The sequence below is a fragment of the Ambystoma mexicanum genome, chromosome 9 (assembly GCF_040938575.1).
Source record: "Ambystoma mexicanum isolate Mex_15411 chromosome 9, UKY_AmexF1_1, whole genome shotgun sequence".
In the NCBI taxonomy this organism is placed as follows: domain Eukaryota; kingdom Metazoa; phylum Chordata; class Amphibia; order Caudata; family Ambystomatidae; genus Ambystoma; species Ambystoma mexicanum.
Window position 1 is genome coordinate 285,011,759 of NC_090931.1, and position 20,213 is coordinate 285,031,971.

Here is a 20,213-nt window from a genome sequence, read left to right on the forward strand (position 1 = left end):
CTTTGTACCGGGGCGGTGGGAGTTCGCGGCATCTTGGTAAAGGCCTCCATTGTGGGTTGTTTGCTCTTTGTCCGGAGTCCTTTCACCAACATCCTGCAACCCTGTATGCGTGTACAGGTCCGGTCCCTCCGTGTCGTTCAAGTTCCCAATGTTTCTGTGGCGTCACCAGAACAGTCCGGGCCCGGGAGCGCCGCCCCCCCCCCCAGAGGGCTGCAGCAGTTGGCAGCCTGCGCCGCGTCGCAACTTCAAGTGGGTTGTATCCTCCCACCTACCTGATCTGACTGTTGTAGACAATACCCTCTACAACTGTTCCCAAAGGTCTCTCGGTGTACCTACTCCTTCGCCACCACCATACTTCAAGCTTGTGTGGCGCTTAGTGCTATGAGTCTAACGCCATACTTCTGATCTTGCTCCGGCAACCAGCAGCGTGTTAGTGCGGACCTTTCTTTATGGCGTGGGTCTAAACTGCTCCTGGAGGTAATGCTATCAGATTGGTTCAGTTCCCCAATGCGTGTTCCTCTACAAGTTAGTAAGGCCGGCTCCCATATCCCATTGCGGACCAATATGAGCCCCAGCGTGTAGGGCGCCTGTTCTGTCCAGTATGGCATTCTGTGCCCCACTGTAATTTAAGCATTTATTCTGCGGGCCTTGCTGCCTTTTCACTTGCAGCTCTGTTCGCAACTATTATTTATCCATACACCCCTCTATATTGTGAGGCGTCAATGACACATCAATGGCTTGAACCTGTGTCTCCCAGGAAGGTTCTTCCTCTTTCCCTGGATTTCAATTACCTTGTTCTGTGGGCACTGCTGCAGGGTTCCGTGCCTGCAAGGTACCTATTCGCCAGCCACAGTGGCCAGCAGCCGTTACTCCCAGTATCCAGCCTCAGCATTATGCAAGCATGCGTTCATTTAGCTTCGCTGGCTCCTCTTCCCCAGCGCGGCTCCCACACTGATACGTGTTGTCATTCGCGACATGCTGTTCGTGTCTGAACAATAAATCCTCGCGGCACGGCTGCTGCCTCCGCTACAAAGTATAATCAAGAGATCACTTTCGTGTTATTACATGAAAGCAGGGAGTCGCCGCTTCCACTGGCTTGCCTCCGCCTCCATATACGATTTCCGAGCTAGAATGTATCCAGCCAGCTGCGCAGCCCCTCATACGTCTCCCGGCTTCATCAATGCTTGTATCCTTTCTGCCTGTACGCTCAGAAAGTCTCCAGCACGCGGCTACAATATCGCCGCAATGCTCCAGCCAACTGCAGCGTGACTCGGTGGGGCGTTTTATAAAAACACGCTGCTACGGACACAGGGCCGAACGGGCACCATACCACGGGCCAGCCCTCTGCTTACTTCTCAGTCGCATCCACGGCCGGGGCTCCGAACCCTTTGTTGTCTGCCATTTTGAATATCTTCTTCCCCACGGAGCCGCAAACTGAAAGTTCAAAATCTCGGTGAAGCAGCACTCGATCTTGTCTGTTTCAATAGTTGTGGGGCACACCTTCCGACATATGTGCATTCATTTATAGTGTGGACAGGTAATTTTTGTGCGCAGATCTTCGATCATCGCCGGATCACCAGGAGCAGCTTCAGCAGGGCACGTCCTACTCCATGGCTAGTTAGCCACGCCACCCCCTCTCAGCGCATAGTTCTTTTGATTTTTCTATCTTGCAATATCAAGGTTGAAGAGGTGTCGACCCAGCATCGATGGACCAGCGTCTCCCTTAGACTGCGCTATCATAGCTGTCAAGTGGGAATCAATATATCGATCAAGGTGCTCTTCAAATTCCATCAAAGAACATCTTGTGTAAGCAGTTTTCCAACAGTTATGTACCTCAGACCTAATTTTAATCAAGAATTTTTCACATATGATCGACGACCATTTTACAGATAGAACGTGACGGTCTGGCATAATAAGACCCATCCTAGGCTCTTATATTTGTAGTGTGGGAGCTTGATGACCAATTTTATCGCCAGATGATCACTCGCTGCTGGGTCTTGAATTGACACAGGTTTATAACAGTGGTACAGTTCAGTAGATATAAAAATAATAGTCGATAACAGATGACTTGTCGCCCCGGCACCAGGTACAGGGATCGGGCCCCTCTCCCATAAGCGCAATATGTATATCCCAGTCTAAAAATAAATCAATCCATTCATTTCCGTTAGCTATTGCCTGCGAATAATAAATCGCCCTTTTATTTTTTCATAGCTTCCAATGACATAGCACCAAGAGTTTAGGTCACCCCTGGCAAGTATTTTCTTGTCTGGATTCCTAGAAAAAGTCCCTCCGAAAATATTTCGGAGATCATCATGAAGTTGATTTAAGTGCATACTCTTTTTGTTCCAGTAGATGCATACCAATAAAATGCAGATTTCAAAATCAGCACCAATGTATATCTCGACAGCCAAAATCTGAACAGATCTAAACATCAACGAGGCCAACATGCAATATTAAGAAGGATTGCAATCCCTCCTATAGGTCAACCAAGCGTGCCACGATGAGCATGCTGGATGAAAGCCTGATAGCCTTCCAGTTGGAAGTCAGTTGTACACATTGTTTCCTGGAGAAATATTACTTCGGGGAGCCTCATCTGGTTTAGTTGTGCATGCCATCTCAGAAAATTGAGACCGCTGGAGTTCCAGGAAATAATAGCTAATCATGGTTCATTGCTAAACCGAATCAACCGGTTGTTTGACTGAAGGTTTTATCTTGTGTTGACCAGGGACTGATATGCCCTTAATTGCTTCAAGAAAAGCTGGTAGTTGTTTAAGTATATTGATATAAGGGTTTGTTGCGCGCTCAGGAGCTCCACTACCATCATAATCGTTCTTTAGCGGTGTATCAAGAACACTAGCCGCCTCTTCCTCAGATTTGAGTATGAACGGAGTCAGACCAATGTAAGGGAAATCATCTTTTTGAATCCATATCATTTTCATGATTACAGAGGAGTTAAGACCACAAATCAGATTGTTGTTTGTGGATGCCAATTTCACCCCGATTAAGCCTTGCATCACCATTTAGCGCCGGATCGCTCAACCATCCCATTATGGGTGGAGTATCCTCAGTGAGCCTCATTGTATCATTCTCAGCTCCTGAAATATCGCACCCAAATTGCGATGTCTTTGCCATTTTGTGCTGTGTTGGTGTACTATTATGCAATTCTTGACACAGTGCGCTGGGCACATTTTGTAGATCATCTCCAGGCAGAACTGCCACAACCTGGGCTGATCTATCCTCCACAGGCGCAGCTGTTTGACCATTCAGCTCAGCAGTCAATTGGAGTCTGTGTACCCCCTCACTTGAAGCCCTAGTGGTTCTTTTAAAACCTCTTGATGGGAAAAACTGCAGTACTGGGGGCTGTTTTTGGGAGACTGAGAAGGGCACAACAATAGAGTCGATGCTCTGACTCACCTTTGGTTTCTTGGGGGGGGGGGTGTATGTCTATAGAAGATATGGAAGATTTTCCATCACCGTTGGACAGTCTCAATCAGCAGATTTTTTTTTCTGAATTGTAGCTTCTATATTGCTGAGCCCCCCTGAGTGGGTCCCTATTGTATTGTATCGTATTGGGGTTTATAACACACCGGTAGCCCGCAGGCATCAGGGTGCAAGGAAAATCCAGGTTAATCCGTTGTTCAAGAGTGTTCAAGCGCGTTTCATTCTTTCCTCGGCATGCATGTATGACACCAACTTTTCACTGGAAAAGATGGGTTTTCTGAAGTTTTCTGAAGCATAGGTAGTTCTCTTACGGCCGAAGAGCTGGAGTTAATTTGTTCCAGTAGTTTGCGGCCTTGACTGGGAAAGATTTTCCCCGTCCTTGCACGCGTTTGCTCAGGGAAACTTCAGGTAGGCCTCGTTCTCTGATCTGAGGCTTCTTTGGAGCATATACAATGAAAATTACTTCTTAAAGTACTTCGGTGCTTCTCCATGTACACATCTGTGTACTATAGTCATCGATTTAAAAAATATTCTTTCTTCCACTCTAAGCCAATGTAGAGATCTTCTCCCTGTTGTGACATGCTCCCTTTTTTGATGTTCTTAATGATGCGGACTGCGTCGTTTTCCATAACCTGATACTTTTGAAGTTCTCTCTTTTTAGGCTCCGATCAGTAGGGCATTGCCATAGTCCAGGCGAGACATTAGAACTGCTCTTGCTATAGTGGCCGCATTCACCTTGTTTATAAATGGCCTTATGGCTCTCATGAGTCGCATGTAGTAGGCGTTATTTTTCTGTAGATAATATACATGTGCCTCCGATCCCAGAGAGGCTTCCACGATCATCCCTAGGGTTTTAACCTGCGGCATCACTGGGATTCTGGCCTGTTTGATGGTGAAGGCATGATAATCTGTCCCTAGTCTGGATCTAGCATGTTGTGTCCCAAAAATCATCAATTCTGTTTTATTATTAAGACACATCCAGTGGCATTGCATCCAATTGTCAATGATGTTGTACACTTCTGATATTTTAGCGCTGTCTATGCTATATTCTCCCTTAAGTTTGAACACAAGCTGTGTGTCGTCGGCGTAGTTGGTAAAAAACACGCCGATTTGTTCCAGGAGCTCGCATAAACCTCTCATGTACAGGTTGAATAGTAAAGGCGACAGGCTGGCACCCTGGGGGACGCCATATAGGATGGGGCGGCCTCTGAAAAGAGGTCACCCCAGTGGATCCTAGCACTTCTGTCCTTCAAAAAGGAAGTTAGCCACTCCAATGCCTTGGATGTACACCCAGCAATTCTTGCCAATGCCTCCTGCAGGAGTTGGTGGTCTACCAGGTCGAACGCCGCGCTGAGATCGAACAGCATAAGAATCCCTATCAGATTTAGCATACGAGTCTGAAGATCAAGCATCGCCGATTCGGTGCTGTGTGCGGCTCGAAAACCTGATTGCTGTTCATGTAGTAGATTCTGGTCTTCTACATGTTTTTGCAATTGGTTTGTAGCAATTTTATCTAGGAGCTTCAGTATGAAATTTGAGTTCGTTATGGGTCTCAAGTTACTTGGGTCCTTTGGATCCAACCCTGGTTTTTTCACTAAAGGGGTTTTTGTTACCTTTTTGATATCCTTTGGCACTACCCCTTCCATGAAAGAAGCATTAATTATCTTTGTCAATACTGGCGCAAAGATTTCTTGGTTGTCCAGAAGAATTTTGGACAGCAAAATGTTCTCACAAGAAGTGAGATTCATTTTGTCTAAGACTTTGCAAAGTTCTGCCTCGGATATAGGGAGGAAACTAAAACTCTCTCTTCCTTCCGGCATGCTTATCTTACCTGGAGGGATAATGGACTCCCCCTCTTTTCTGGCTAAAATAATATCACGAGACTTCGAAATCTTGGCAGCAAAAGCTTCTTGGACTTCATCACACTGTTCCCTTGTGGGAGTGTATGTCTTGTAGAACTCGGAAGATTTTCGCTACACCCATTGGGTTGGTTTAGGTCAAGTAGCACTTTCGACTCTTCATTAAGCTGTTGTAGATCAATGGCAACATCGTGGTCAGAGATGTTTTGGAGCCCTTTCATGTGTGAATTGTGGTGTCATCTTTTTTTCGTTAAGTTACCCAAGGCTTTACGTTTCTCCACTCAGGCTATTATTTTTTTTGACTCTGTGTGAACTTTATCACCTGGACCTGCTCGATTATTGAAGGGTCACACGGGTCTTATTTGAATTCGGCTGATTTCGCCCCTCTGTCAGATCAACAAGATCCGTCAGCACAGTTGGACTATCGGGCGTAACAGCACAGGGACAAGAAATGGGGACAATTGCTTTCTCTTCACAAGTTGAGTTATTTGGTGCTTGCTGTTGAGCAAGAAGTAACTCATTCATTTTATTTGACAATTCCCTCATTTGAATCGAGTTCTCCAACAATATTTGAGTTATAAGGGTGTCTTATCTCTTGTGGGTGGTGGGTCAATGACTGATTCGCAGCTACCACATCTGCATAGGAATTTGTTTGCGTGGAGGCTGCTATTTTATCAATTTTGCCTTTTGGATATGTGAGTACCGCGACAGCATTGCATGCAACTAAGAGTCCCTCAATCTTATTCACCTTACCCATGATTTCATTAAGGGAGGCCTGAAGGGCTCGCATTTCCCAGTGTGTCCGTTCATGCCCCGGCTCCGATAGATATAGTATTCGTTAAATAACAGGAAACTCCTCCTGGTTTAGTGAAGCCTTCTCCTGTGAGATGTCATGAGGGCCTTGCCTCTCTATTTCAGGTGATGCCCGAAGGGGCGGGCTTTGATGATTTAAGTGAATGGGTCTCATTAACATAGAATGGTCATTTTAGTTATTTAAATCTCTACTCCCTGAGGTAGCTATTTGACTTGGCAACTCGTTTGCACAGGGGTGATCCATTGTTTACTCTGTGTCTCGGAACACAGTCATCATTCCTTTAAAAATCGCATAGCAGTTTTGTTACGTGTCTTGGCATACTTTTACATAGGTAGACATTTTCTCTATCAAATTTTCTTAAGGTTATCAGAGTCGAGGGCTCATGTGAGAGCCTAGTTCGGACTCCGCTACTGGCGCTAGCATAGATATGTCCGCTATATAATTGGTGAAGCGCTCTAGGCCCATTTCTTTTCTTATTGCCTCACGATCTAGTAGTTCATTAGTTTCTTCATTATGACTAATCCAAGGAACATGAAATGAGTCATTTGCTTCGTGAACAGTATACTTTCCGGGAGTTTTGTATACTGCCTTTGAGCAATTGATGGAAATTTCACCCTGGGCAGTGCTCGACTTTGGAACCTCCATACAGGACAGTTGGGCAATTTGTTCACCGATTGCCTCGTCCATCAGAGTATCAGTGCTCCTGCTCAATTGTGGGGGAGTCGTAATTGGGATGTGCTTTGAGGTGTTTAAGGAAATTGCACACTCTTTTTCCATCTTTTGAATTTCGCCAGTGAAGTCAGGGGCAAAAGTGCAGCTTTCAGTATTTATTACAGTGCTAAACTGTGTTTTTATAGAGATTGTCGGGGGTATTTCATTGCTAGCATTCATGACTGCTTCAGCCCCCTCCCCGTGTGGCTGCAATCCAGATGAATTCAAAAGACCCAAGACAGGTCCTTGCGCCAGACTATTTACTTCAGTTGGCGCACTAACGAGTCCTATGGTCAATTTTCTTCCGCTCCTTAGGCCATTAACCATAATTGCTTTTAATATATGATCTCAATTAGAAGATTGCGGCCCTGACTCGTTAGGGCGAATATCAATGTTCTTAAATATATAGTGTTTGACTACCGTTTTCACATACTTACCTATTATGCTGAATCACTCGAAGGTTGTTTCAGGCTTCAGTCAGTCTGTGGCAATAACTGAATGACTTGCAACTGGGGCGCTAATCTGAGATGCAGCCACCCGCCTTACGACCCGAACGTAATCTTATCGGGATGTTTCACTCCGGTTTGTCTGTGTCTCAGAGTAATACCTCGTTTAACCACGAGAGAACAGGTGAAAAAAGGCACTTTCTGGCCCTTCCGGGACGTGCGCCGAGGGAGCTGTCCCAGTGCCTTAAGTAACACAAAGAAAGGACGGGATGCTGTAAGCTTGTGGGCGGGGCCTAATGACGCTCCTGGCAACCACAGCATCTAGGGATGTGAAAAGAGCAACGTTAGAAATGGGAAATGTAGTTCCAATTAGTGTAGTACAAATCAACAACATTCATTTGCCTGCTCTCAGTACCCGCTTGACTGTCGTCTTCCAAATGCAATAGTGATTGCTATTTCCATAATTGTAGCATTCACTATTGTAGCATTTACCATTAGGTACGGTAATGATAATTGCCATTTCCTTGATTCATAGCATGAAGGATTGTGCTGTTCGAGTCAATACTATATTTGCATATGGCTCCAGGGCTCCTTGCGAGCTCTCATAGGTAAAGTCTCAAGAACAAAGTGTCTTGTTACCAACCGTAGCAACAGCCTTTTTCTGGGCTCGCAATGTAGAATGCAGTTTGCAGAGGGTTTGGATTCGAAGTCCTTCTCCACAGTAGAATAACAGCAAAAGTTCAGAGTGCCAGGCGAAAACAGGCACCTTCTGGCTCGGGGCGCCTGAACAAGTTACTTACCAATTGTAACGTTCTTTCGACTGGATGTTCCTCCCACGTATTCCTTAGCTTTGATATTCGTTTCCAGCTTGCTGGCCTCGGAATATTTTTTTTAGTAGAGGGCGCTGCGCGTCCATTTCCCTCAAGTCGATGTCCCTCGGATGCCTCCGTATCGGCGCCAACGTCATCATAGGTATAAATAGTCACGCGCAGCGTCCGTTGCTCAGTTCCGTTTTGAAGTGCAATGTTTGTCCAGTAGGAGATGGTTAGTACCCTTGAGGGAACGTAGGCAGCAACTACAAGGGAAGTTTTACTGCGAGGAAGGATGGGAGGGGCGATAAGGAATACGTAGGAGGAACATCCAGTCGAAAGAACGTTACAGTTGGTAAGTAACTTGTTCTTCGAATGGATTGTATCCTCCCACGTATTTCTTATCTGTGATAGACTCCCAAAGCAGTAATGTCTACAGGAGGTGGGAGTAAAATTTAGTATGGTTTAAGAGTGCACAAAGTGCAATACAACTTTCCCAAATTTAGTTTCTTGGCTAGTGGAGGAGTCTAGACTATAGAATTTGGTAAAGGTATGTGCAGACGACCATTTGGCAGCTGCACAGATGTCTTTTATTGGAACTCCCCTCTAGAGAGCCGAAGAAGCTGCGATACCCCTGGCTGAATGAGCCCTTAGGTGTTGAGGGGGATCTTTCCCTGCCAATTTATAGCATTCTAGGATAGTTAAAATGATCCATCTTCAGATGGTTTGTTTAGTGATGGCTAGGCCTAGTTTATGTCCTGCATACCCCACAAACAACTGGTCTGCTTGCCTAAGTCTTGCAAGTATGATGCTGTAGAAACTCAAAGCACGCTTTGGATCAAGTTTGTGTAGTCTTTCCTCCACTTTCCAAGGATGAGGGGGAGGATAGAAGAAGGTAATGTTACTGTTTTGCGTAATATGAAATTGTGACACAACCTTTGGGTGGAAATTAGGCTTCACTTTAAGGACTACCTTATCCTTGTGGAATATAGTATGTGGAGGTTTGCAACATAAAGCTTGTAGTTCGCTCACTCTCCTGGCAGAAGTTATAGCCACTAGGAAAACGGTTTTGCGAGTGAGAAATCTTAATGGGCAGGAATGGAGGGGTTCAAAAGGAGTGCCCATTAGAAATTTTAGAACTAGATTTAAGTCCCACAGGGGCACTTGAAAAGGAGTTGGTGGGTAGACAGTCAACCCTTTCAGAAATGGAATGACTAAAGGCATCTTGAATTATGAAGGTTCCTCAGCTGTGCGTTAGAAAAATTATAGAGCAGCAAGATAACCCTTAATTGTGCCGACTTGTAGACCTGAATTTGCTAGGTATAATAGGAAAGATAATACCATCGGTGTGTTGCATGAAAAAGGGTCAATATTCTTAGCTCTACACCAGCTGCAAAATTTGTTCCAACGGCAGCAGTATAGTGATTTGGTTGCTGGTCTTCTGGCCGAAAGCAACACCTCCATTACAGCATCCGGGACGTCCCAATCTTTGTATCTCAACCTTTCAGAAACCATGTGTGAAGGTTGAGAGTTCTGATATCCGGATGGAGAACCTGACCCTCCTCTTGCGAGAGAAGATCCTCTTTGTGGAAGACGAATCGGAGGACAATTGGACATGTCTAGAAGATCCGGGTACTATGTCCTCCTGGCCCAGTCCGGGGTAATTAGGATCATGGTTTTAGGGAATTTTCTCAGCCTCCTTATTACGCGAGGAATGACGGGGACTGGGGGAAATGCATAAAGAAGTGGAAACTCCCAGTCCACCACAAATGCATCTCCTAGAGCTCCTCTCTGGGGAAATTCCCTGGATCAGTACTGTTCGCATTTTATGTTGAGACTCGTTGCAAACAGATCCACCTGAGGGGTTCCCCAAAGGGCAAAGATCTCTTGAAGGACTTTCTGAGCTATCTCGCACTCGTGGAAGGTTGCGGTCTGCCTGCTCAGAGCGTCCACCGCCGTGTTCTTCTCTCCGGCTAGGTGGACTGCCGATAGAAAGATTCCTTCTCGAATTGCCCAGAACCAGAGGTGCATTGCCTCTCTGCACAGTGGCAGTGACCCTACGCCTCCTCTTTTGTTGAGGTAGTGCATGGCCACTGTGTTGTCCATCATTATCAAAAAAAAATTCCCTGTACGCTTCCAGTGCTAGCTTGAATGATCTCAGCTCCAATAGGTTGATGTGTAGTTTGGACTCCTATGGAGACCAAAAACCGCTGATGGTCAAATCGTTGGCATGGGCTCCCCACCCCGTAAGTGAGACTACCGTCATCTCCGGCCATGGTTGCCAAAAACGGTTCTCCTTTCAAGATGTTCTCCCGACAGGTCCACCACTGAAGTTCCTGTGCGACTCTGTTCCCGATTTGTAGGAGATCTGACATCTTTCCTGAGAATTGTGACAATTGGGTCCTTAGAACCCACTGCAGAGACCCCATTCTCAGGCGGGCCTCTGGCACTAGAAAAATGCAGGATGCCATGAGGCCGCGCAACCTCAAAAAGTGGTCACCATCTGTAGAATATCTTGAGCCCTCACCTCCGGTGGCGAGGCCTTTCCCAGGATGTGTTCAGGACTGCTCCAATAAATTGGAGTCTCTGTGATGGTATCATGTGGGACTTCTTGAAGTTGAGGGAGAAGTCCAGCTTGTGGAGGAAGTGGCAAACATAGTCCAGATGATCGAGCTTGTTCCGGGGACACTGCTTTGATCAACCAGTCATCCAGGTAGGGGCAGATCTGAATCCCTCCCCTCCTGAGACCTGCTGCTACAACCGCCATTAGCTTGGTGAAAACCCTCGGGTGGAGGTTAGCCCAAATAGCAGAACCGGAAATGGATAGTGAGAGCTGCCAATGGCGAACCTCAGGTACTTCCTGTACTTGAGATGGATTGGCACATGAAAGTAAGCACCCTGAAGGTCCAGAGATACCAACAAATCCTGAAGTTGGAGGGCTTGAAGGATCTGAGAAAGAGTAACCATCTTGAACTTTTCTTTCCTGAGGAATTTGTTAAATTCTCATAAGTCCAAGGTGGGTCTCATTCCTCCATCCTTTTTCGGGATTAGGAAATATGGGGAGTACCAACCCTTGTTCCTCTCTGCTGCAGGTACCGGTTCTATAGCACCTTTCTCTAGCAGGTCCAAAATCTCCTGCATAAGGAGCGGGTCTGGAAACATTAAAGGGTTGTTCCCCAGTGGATGACTGAGGGGTGTGTAGAAAAAGTAGGCAGTAACCTTGGGCAATTGTTTCCAATGACCAAGCATCTGAAGTAATAGCCTGCCATTCTGTCAGAATTTGAGTTAATCTGCCTCCTACTGGTGTCTTGTGTGGTGAGACCTCAGAGGGGTTTTGGAGCAGCTGACGCAGATGCTGAGGTTAAGGCAGCACCTGCGGATGTAGACTTGGTACATTTGACCCGTCCACCACAGGTAAATTGTCTCTGGCCCCTTTGAGCTGGCTGTCCTCCAAAACCGGAGTAAAAGCAAAAGGACTTACCCCTCCAGGGTGTACCTGTGGGGCAGTTTGGATTTTGTCGAATTGCAGCCCCAAGGGATTTGGCTGCCGCTTTGTAAGTTTGCAACTTCTCCAAACTGTCATCAGCTTTTTTTACCAAATCGATAGGTGCCATCAAAGGGCATATTCAGAAGTCTGGATTGCACATCAAGAGCAAAGCCAGATTTCCTCAACCACACAAATCAAAAGGTGTGGCTGAACCTTCCCAGCGTGCAAGTGGCGTTAGCAGCCCTAAGAGCCATGCTACATCCCGAGAAGACCTTCTTGGCCATGCCATCAAATTTCTTGTCGTCACGATCCTGTGGAATTGTGGGGTATGCAGATTGTCTGCCTGATGAAGTAGCAGCTTAGCCTACTAGACTCATGAGTGAGTGCTTAGATAAATAAGGAGGGTCTGAAGTTGATGTCCTATATATTGCGGAGAGTTTCTTACTGACTGCAGGAATTACTTCTGGAGTCTCCCAATTTGTGGCTACTTTTTTCTGCAATGCTGTATGGAAAGGAACTATGGGGTCTTCTTGAGGTCCCTTATCTACAATGTCTGTACGGTCATCTTGGTCAAAAGAGGGCATGGGTCTTGTCCACCCCATATATTCCATTACCCTGTCCATAAGTAACCTACAACTTCTTTCAGCATGATCACCAGGCTCCGGTTAACTCTGGAGAGGTATAAATACCACTGGCCTCATGTAAGGACTCCTGTAGATCCTTCACCCTGACCTCTTCTGGTACAAATTCCTCTGGCAGAGGAGGTTAAGATTGAAGATCAAAAGGCCTTTCTGCATCTGAGTCTTCCACTTCTTCATATATGGAAGATAAAGCCCTGAAATAGTCAGAGCGTGGAGGGGATGTGAAGCGCATCTCAAGTGATGATGGAGCTATATTAGTCATCACTGGCCGAGAAAGACTCGAAATCCTCGAGGTAGACGTCATAGGTCTAGACATAATCATGAAAGATATCGATGTACTCGAGATTGGCCTCAGTGTCGTCGAGGGATTTGGGACTTTCTTCGATGTCGCCGATGGGGTCGACACCGGTCTCGAAGGAGCCTCCGATGCCTCAGGTGCGGATGGCGTCGAAGGGTGCACAAGGTGCCAGTAATTTCTCCTTCGAAGTCGTTGATGGTGCAGATTTGGACTTAAAAAGGTAAGGTTGACACCTTATGCGTCGAAGAGGCTTTTTCTCTACTCAAGGGTTCATGACGCTCTCGCGGAGTATGTTTTGCCAAGGTCGACAAATCACAGGTTTTAGGTTTATCAGGTTTTTTATCTGGGGTATCGCCTCTAGGTATTTCCGAGGGCGGCAAGGCTGCGATCTCGAAGACCCTTAACATTTTCAAACGAAAATCTTCCCACTGAGCCGGGGAGTTATACTTCGTGGTACAAGCAACTTTTTCTGGGGAACTGGAGGACGAAGATGAGGGTGATCTATGGCGCATCTTCTTATTGTGCCTCGAAGCGGATGATTGGTGTGATCCACTTTCCAGATCACCAACGGGAATGCTTTCTTTTTCGACGAGGAGACGGTCTCGACTCGTCAGAGGTCAATTCTGAGGGTGTAACAGATTTAACAGTCTTACCTTTCTCAAGCTTCCCCGCCCCTACGCTCCCTGAAGGCTTTCACCATCATAGAAAGACATTCTTCACACTATGAACATGGGTGCTCTGGGCCCAGGCACCATAGACCGATCCTGTGGGGATGAGTCAACAACATCTTTCTACCACAATCACGATTTTTTTTAAAACCGGATCGGGGTATCGATGGAGTTGACGAAGATGCCATCGTGGATCGAAGATTCAATGTTTTTTCTTCACAAAATGTTGAAGTTTTTGATTCACTGAGGAACCGAGCGTTAAGTCTCCAAAGCTTACGAAGCGCGGAAAAACTGACTGAAAAATGGACGCTGCACGCAGCTATTTATACATATGACATCGACACCGATACAGAGGCCTCCTAGGGACATCGACTCTACCGAACATTTTTTCTGAGGCCAGCAAGCTGGAAATGAATATCAAAGATAAGGAATATGTGGGAGGACACAATCCATTCGAAATACGTTTTTGACAAGAAAAAGAAGCTGCTTTTGGGTTAAAGAATCATATTTGCTGCCTACCAAACAACTCAAAACACTTTCACGAAGGTGGATCTCTGAAAATTTCAATTACAGTTTCTCTCATGTCAAATTGTAACCTCCCAATATTGACACTCTTCTCCATTCCTCACACAAAGGTTCGCTCACCTTGGGCAGTCATTTGCAGGTCCTATATTTTTGAACTTTGCATATGTCGCAACAATGATTCACTGTCTCTTCAATTTAGATGAAACCCTAAAGTCTGAAAATGTAGGAAATAATGCACTGCCCAATTTTGGGCTGCTAAACGGCCCTATTCTAAACTGCACCAGCTCCTCGAATTACACATGTATGGATTTGTATGCCACAACAGTTTACCCCTTATAGTGATTCGATGGCAACAAATGTGCATAAAGAAAAAAGAATAATTTATTTTGTTTAAACAAAAATATATATATATCAATAAGCCCCTCACATTAATCAAAGAACGGGAGTAGTTAATGTATTTGTTAATCCCTTTTTAGGAGATTGTAACTTTTAATTTCTCTCCACTCCCTCACTATTAAATCATGGGGTTCAAAATGGACAGGAGCTGGGAGGTATTTAACTCCTACTTATGGTGTAGAAGAGACTGGTTAGTCCAACACCAACAGTTACCAGGAGCTACCTTTGGGCTCCCCAGGCAAACTCGGGTAGAACACACACAACTATGTGAATTTAACATTGTGCATTTGGGACAATCTATAGGGGTCATAAAAAATGGATACAATTATATGTTTGCATTTTATGTGAAAGTTAGATTTGCATAATGAGAGGTACTTGCTCTTTGTTACCCAGTGGTAGCTCCTGGTGACTGGTTACTGCTGAATACCCAAATGCTGCTTGTAGCTCCTGATTATGCAATCTTAATTTCGAGCCCGGAATCATACTAGAACAACAAAGTGCTTGGAAGCTGGATCTTTCCCAAAACAGAAAGTGGTTGATTCTACGTCAGGGAAAAAGGCATGCACCCAAACGTACACAGAAAGCAAGATCACAATTGGTCCATTAGTTCTTTACAGGACCTGCTACTATTGATGCCAGGAAGCTTTCCCTCAAAAGTGGCATGCATCAAACGTAATTCCACATTCAGCAACATGTTCAAAAGGTGAGCTTTACTTCCTAGGAATTCAGAAAATCTAAACACTGGTCAAAGACTTCAGGAGTTACTTTTAAAGAATTAATCTTCCAATGCCAATTGTTTCCGTATCAAAGTAACTTTTCTGATAACCCATTTATTGCAACCATCAAGAAAATGTCTGTTAACATTACATTTTAATGAAACATGCAATATGTTTAAATTATAAGTCAAATGCACTTTAGAAGGTGCATTTCACTTCCCATTTACAAAATGTACAGCGGCTTAATTAAACAAATCACTTGCATCTGAATGTTCTATCCTTCCCATTTTTAAGTCTTGCCACAGCTACTTTAACATCTTCTATAGAAAACAAACTTTTTGAATATGAGCAGCTGTGAATGAAAGCAGAAGATCCTGTATTCATGTGGTGAATTGACTTAAGGAGACCAGATGGATTCATTATTACACACCTCTGCGACACTGGTTGCCAGGTCGGAAGACATTAAAGCTACTCAGTCTTCTTGGGTGTTGCCAGCAACTGAAAGCATCCTGGGAAGACAAAGCCTGTATTCCAGAGTGGGATGACTGTTCGGTGTTGGACCCAAGTATGAGCGAAACTCCTTTAGAAAAGCGAAATCACCCCCTTTGTTCATTTCCTTATAACAGAATTATGGTCAACTTCCTTACCGTGGAGGTGGTGTGGGTGGGGCTTGTGGGTACTGCCTGTCGAATATGTGCATATCATATGATGGCGGTGAGTAGACCGGAGGAGGCTCTTCATCTGAACTGTCCGGCTCCAGCGTCCGTTCCAGAATCTAAACAGATATATTATACGGTTACATAACTGCTTGCAACCACACTAAAACTTCCTTGGCCATGAAGTAGTCTTCAATTGCATTGAACATCCATAATAAACGCTGCAACCAAACTATACGATGAAAGATTAATATTTCAGGTTCACGGCAAAACATTAATGTCTGGTTTTGAATCAACACTGTGGAAAAGTTAAGTCCAGTTCCTCAAATGCTTTTTCGTTTCAATCACTGTCTTCCTTTAACCTCTTTACAAAACAGCCAGACATTACATAATCATTCATAGTGACACAAATAAATAAGGCAGTATCTTCTTTTATCTGTGTCTTTATTTCCAGAATAGTGAAGCACACACATAATATGCCCTTATTTGAGATGCACAGCAGAGTGAACCACATGTTGGCTCATTGTAGTCTAGGAATAAAGACTGGTCACCTGGCTACCTTCTGAACCCCAATGGGCACCAGGCTCCTCCACGACCTGCAAGCATTTCCACTGCCTCTGGGCATCTGCGCACTTAGGGGCTGTATCTGTTATCCCACAGTCACTCCCCCCCCACTTGGACCCACCTTTGCACTACCCAGTGTTGGCCGTCCCTGCTGGACTTACTCAGAGCAAGAGCTGCCCTGCCCGCAACCTCCCCCTGGCACTTCCTCTCTCTCTGCCCCTGCACGATCCGAATGACAAAAGGCCTAGTAAGAAGGTCTCCCTTCCTGGTCTTGTCACGCCTAGAAACACTTGTGTACAGGTGTGTTATAAATGAATCATCATATCTTTTCATTTTGGATTTAACTTTAAATGTTGTACACGAAGCTCATACTGTGAACGTTTGGGGAACTTCCTTACGTGTTGTGGGTGTTGAGTAGTTTACTTTGCCAAACTCTTTGCTCTCTTCCATGGTCCATGAACAAACACACTGTAGATAGATGTAAATATGCCCTGTCATGTGCCATCCTACTCGCATGGTGACGCCACTCCAAATCTCGGCTATCAATTCAGACCCACTCACTTACCCACACAGTCAAATACCAGAGTGATATTCTTGCACAAACTCCCTGTTGGCACTAACCTTCACACTGCCTTACCCTTTTTCCATGTGTGTTACTTACTGTGCATGTAGACTGATTCTGGTCAATGATGTTCTTAACTTGCATTATTAAATGCATTGTTGAAAGCCCAATGTTAGGGTCCCTTTCAATGATGATCTCTTGACATTGTGTTTGATTGTAGATTAAATGAAGCCTCATACCATCTAAAAAATGACTGACGTCTCAAATAATGTCTAGATTTCTGATGAAGGTTGCATAATGGCCAGTTGCTGGCTGTAACATTTAATTTGGATGCAGATTATTTCTGCAAGAACGAAACCGACTCTTGAAGCTCACTCATCTCGTCATCGCACTCACCATAAAATAGGTTTTACCCCCAACAATGACAAATATTTCGTTTATGTTGGTTTAGGTTATTCCTAGCCATCATACTGGCAATACTTATAATGACAACCCCATCTGCTCGCTACCAGCCTGTTTCCTAAACACTATAAACCTCAACTTTATGCAATCACTGCAACTTAGATACTTACAGAAATATTACACTGCGCTGTCAGTACAACTCAATGCAATACTCCAGGGTTCTCTGCTTGATATTCATGAGCGCACATTACTTAGAAATTTTCAAGAAAAGCTAACAACCTACATTTAAAATATCACCATTTATTTAAATGCAATAAAGTTCCTCTCACCAATCACAAAATACTGAATATGTAGATGCTTGGTACATGCATAAGCTCACAGGTGTTGAGCAGTACTTACTGTTACTTTATCCTACTGTTCGAGTGCTTTTCTGCCTATGCTTCCCTTAACACCATCACCCATTGTTTAGGTCACTTATGATGCATGGCTATTTCTTGTTGTATAGCATGCTGCAAGAGAATGCAAAACTCAAGCTTCCGCATTGATCACATGGCACCATTTGGTTTCCAATATCACTACAGGTTGGCAACACAGCCCCCCCGTGGGTCACAGAGACATGCAGTGGGTCGGAGTGCGTTCGCATTGCTCGACTACGCTGCATCTGTGGCACACAAATGGGGCAAGTGCTGGCTGGTTTTGTTTGATAATTTGCTGACGATTTTGCACCCACCTAAACTGTGTGGGGCACTGCACAATCACAATCTTAGTTGCCAGGATACAATTTATTGTAGAATAACGTCTTGATTCCCAAGCAAAACAAAGTGGCCTAGTGCACATCACTATAATTTCTAACTTGAACACTGTACAAACGGACCATAACGGTACAGGTCGTGGTGATTTTACCACTTCTTTACGCACCGGGTAGTACACTGGTCAACTCTCCCTCTCCTGAGTTAATGCCCAAGGTTTTATTTATTGTAATTGTTTATTTGTACAGTGACAAGTGAAGTGCTTCAAGGTGGGAAGGGAGCAAGGGAAAAACAGTAATTCTTTTGAGGTTTCCGAATGATCTAACCAAAAAGTAACCAGCGTATTAGGCCTAACGGCATTTCACCTAGTTCAAGTGCATGAAGTGTAACAGGTGCAAACCATATTAGGGAGGGGAGACAAAAGGGGGGACAAGACAGAACTTACTAGGTCTAGTCAATTCAGGTAATGCAAGTGTACAGACGGAGGTACAAGGAAGGGGGCAGGGTGAAACAAGTGCTCCGAGTCAGCAGGGCCCTGGGTTAAGTGCAGAGATGTTATCTCTCTCATGAATCATTTGAAGAAGTGCAGTAGGGGTTACCCATCTCATGGAACGAAAGCTGGGCATAGTGCAGAGGCCCGGAGTCAAGTGCAAAGACTGGCGGGGGAGCCTGGGACCTGTGAGGCTCTGGAGGTGAGCCAGGCGACCAGTCAGCAAAAACTCAGAGTCAGGGGTGAGATGGAGGAGTGAAGCTGGAGAGAGGGAGGAGGTTAGCAAAATTAGAGAGAAAGGGGAAAGAAGAGGAAGGTCTTGATGAGTTTCCGGAACTTAAGGAGTACCAGCTCAAGGCGGAGAGAGACAGGGAGGCTGTTCCAGAGGGAGGCACCTGCAGAGGATAAAGATCTGCCCCCAAATCTCTGCTTGGAAAAATGGCTCACCCGCAAAGAGTTTGAGGAGGCTAAGCGGAGGGCTGTAGAAGGCGATTATTTAGGAAGAGAGCGTTGTAGATTGTAGATTGTAGATAGTGCGGGCCCCGGCCCCAGAAAGCCTTCTGGACTATGCAGAGGGTCTTGAACTTGATCCTAGCAGCTACGGAGAGCCAGTAGAGGGATTTCAGCGCTGGGGAGATGCAGTCCCTGGGCTTGAGGCCAAGGAGAAGTCTTTTGTGATTCTGTTCTGGATGAGTTGTAGCGGGCGGGGAGTAGAAGTAGGCAGATTGAGAAAGTCTGTTGCAGTAGTCCAGCCTAGACAGAACCAGGATCTAGAAACAGTGAGCCTTTGGGGGAAGGTGAGAAAAGGGAGAATACCTCTGAGGAGGTGCAGCTGATAGTGGAAATTTTAGAGATTTCCGAAATGTGAGAAGAGAAAGAGTGCAGTCAAAAATGACCCCCAGGTTTTTTGCCTCACTAGCAGGTGAGGGCGCAGGGCCAAGGGAGGCCGGCCAGTGGGAAATTGGTAAAGCGGGGCAGGGGTCCCAATGAGGACAATCTCTGTCTTACTGGCATTGAGGCAGAGATTGTTAGCAGCACACCAAGACGGAATTGCGGACAGTCAGGAAAGAGCGAAGAGGAGGAAGAGGGTAGCCAGTAGGAGAGCTGTGTGTCATCCGCATAACACTGAAAGTTAGAGGTGAAGGTAGAGATCAAGTGGGCCAGAGGGGCCATGTAGACATTGAAGAACCACCGGGATAGGTTAGATCCCTGGGGGATGCCACAAGTGGAGAGTGATAGAGGAGAGAAAGAACCCAAATTCCATCGGTTGAAGGAAGATCAGAGAGAAAGGAGGCAAGTCATGCCAGGGCCAGATCTGTGATGCCCAGGGTTTCATGTACACGGGAGGTCAGGATGTTGTGCTTTACAGTGTCGAAGGCAGAAGAGGGATCAAGAAGAATGAGGACAGAAGGAGAGTTAGAGTAAAGATTTGCGAGCAGGTTTTCACAGGTGTTCAGAAGAGCGGTTTCATATGAATGTTCAGCGCTGGCCCTACCCCGAGGGTCTCAAAGGCCTTACAAGGATAAAAAAAATGAAAGACGTGGGACACTTATTTGTGTCTTCTATATGCACTTCGAGCGCAATCGGACAAAAACTATAACAGAGGACTTATCTGTTGTAACAACTGCATAATGCATAACAGGAGTCCAAGCCGTTGATCTGGGTTCGATTTCCAGTCAATGTACCAAATATGTAGGAGAACTCCTGACACTACCCTTTTTGCCACCGTTTTTATACCACAGGAAATAGGTTAGCATCTACAGACTTTGTACCTTGCATTTCATTCTAGATGCACATTTACCTCGGGTGCAACACAAACAGAACTAGACACAATAAAGACCATTGCACACTTTCACAGTTCGGCACTTTTATATAGATATTCAGTTTCATCAGCCAGAAAAGCACACACTGCATTAATAAGCATTTTACATTGGGTCAGCATAGCAATTCAAATGCAAGTTAGTTTCCTCTAACCTGAG

At 45.3% G+C, this 20,213-nt stretch overlaps 1 protein-coding gene across 6 annotated transcripts in view; it reads right to left on the reverse strand.

The window, feature by feature from the left end:
• CUEDC1 (CUE domain containing 1) overlaps window positions 1-20,213 on the reverse strand; it is a 1,053,353-nt gene that overhangs the window by 412,306 nt on the left and 620,834 nt on the right. For all 6 annotated transcript variants that reach the window (XM_069614650.1, XM_069614646.1, XM_069614649.1 and 3 more), the window contains one exon: window positions 15,459-15,586. In XM_069614650.1, coding sequence (XP_069470751.1) covers window positions 15,459-15,586 — 128 coding nt within the window. The remainder of the gene's footprint in view (window positions 1-15,458; window positions 15,587-20,213) is intronic.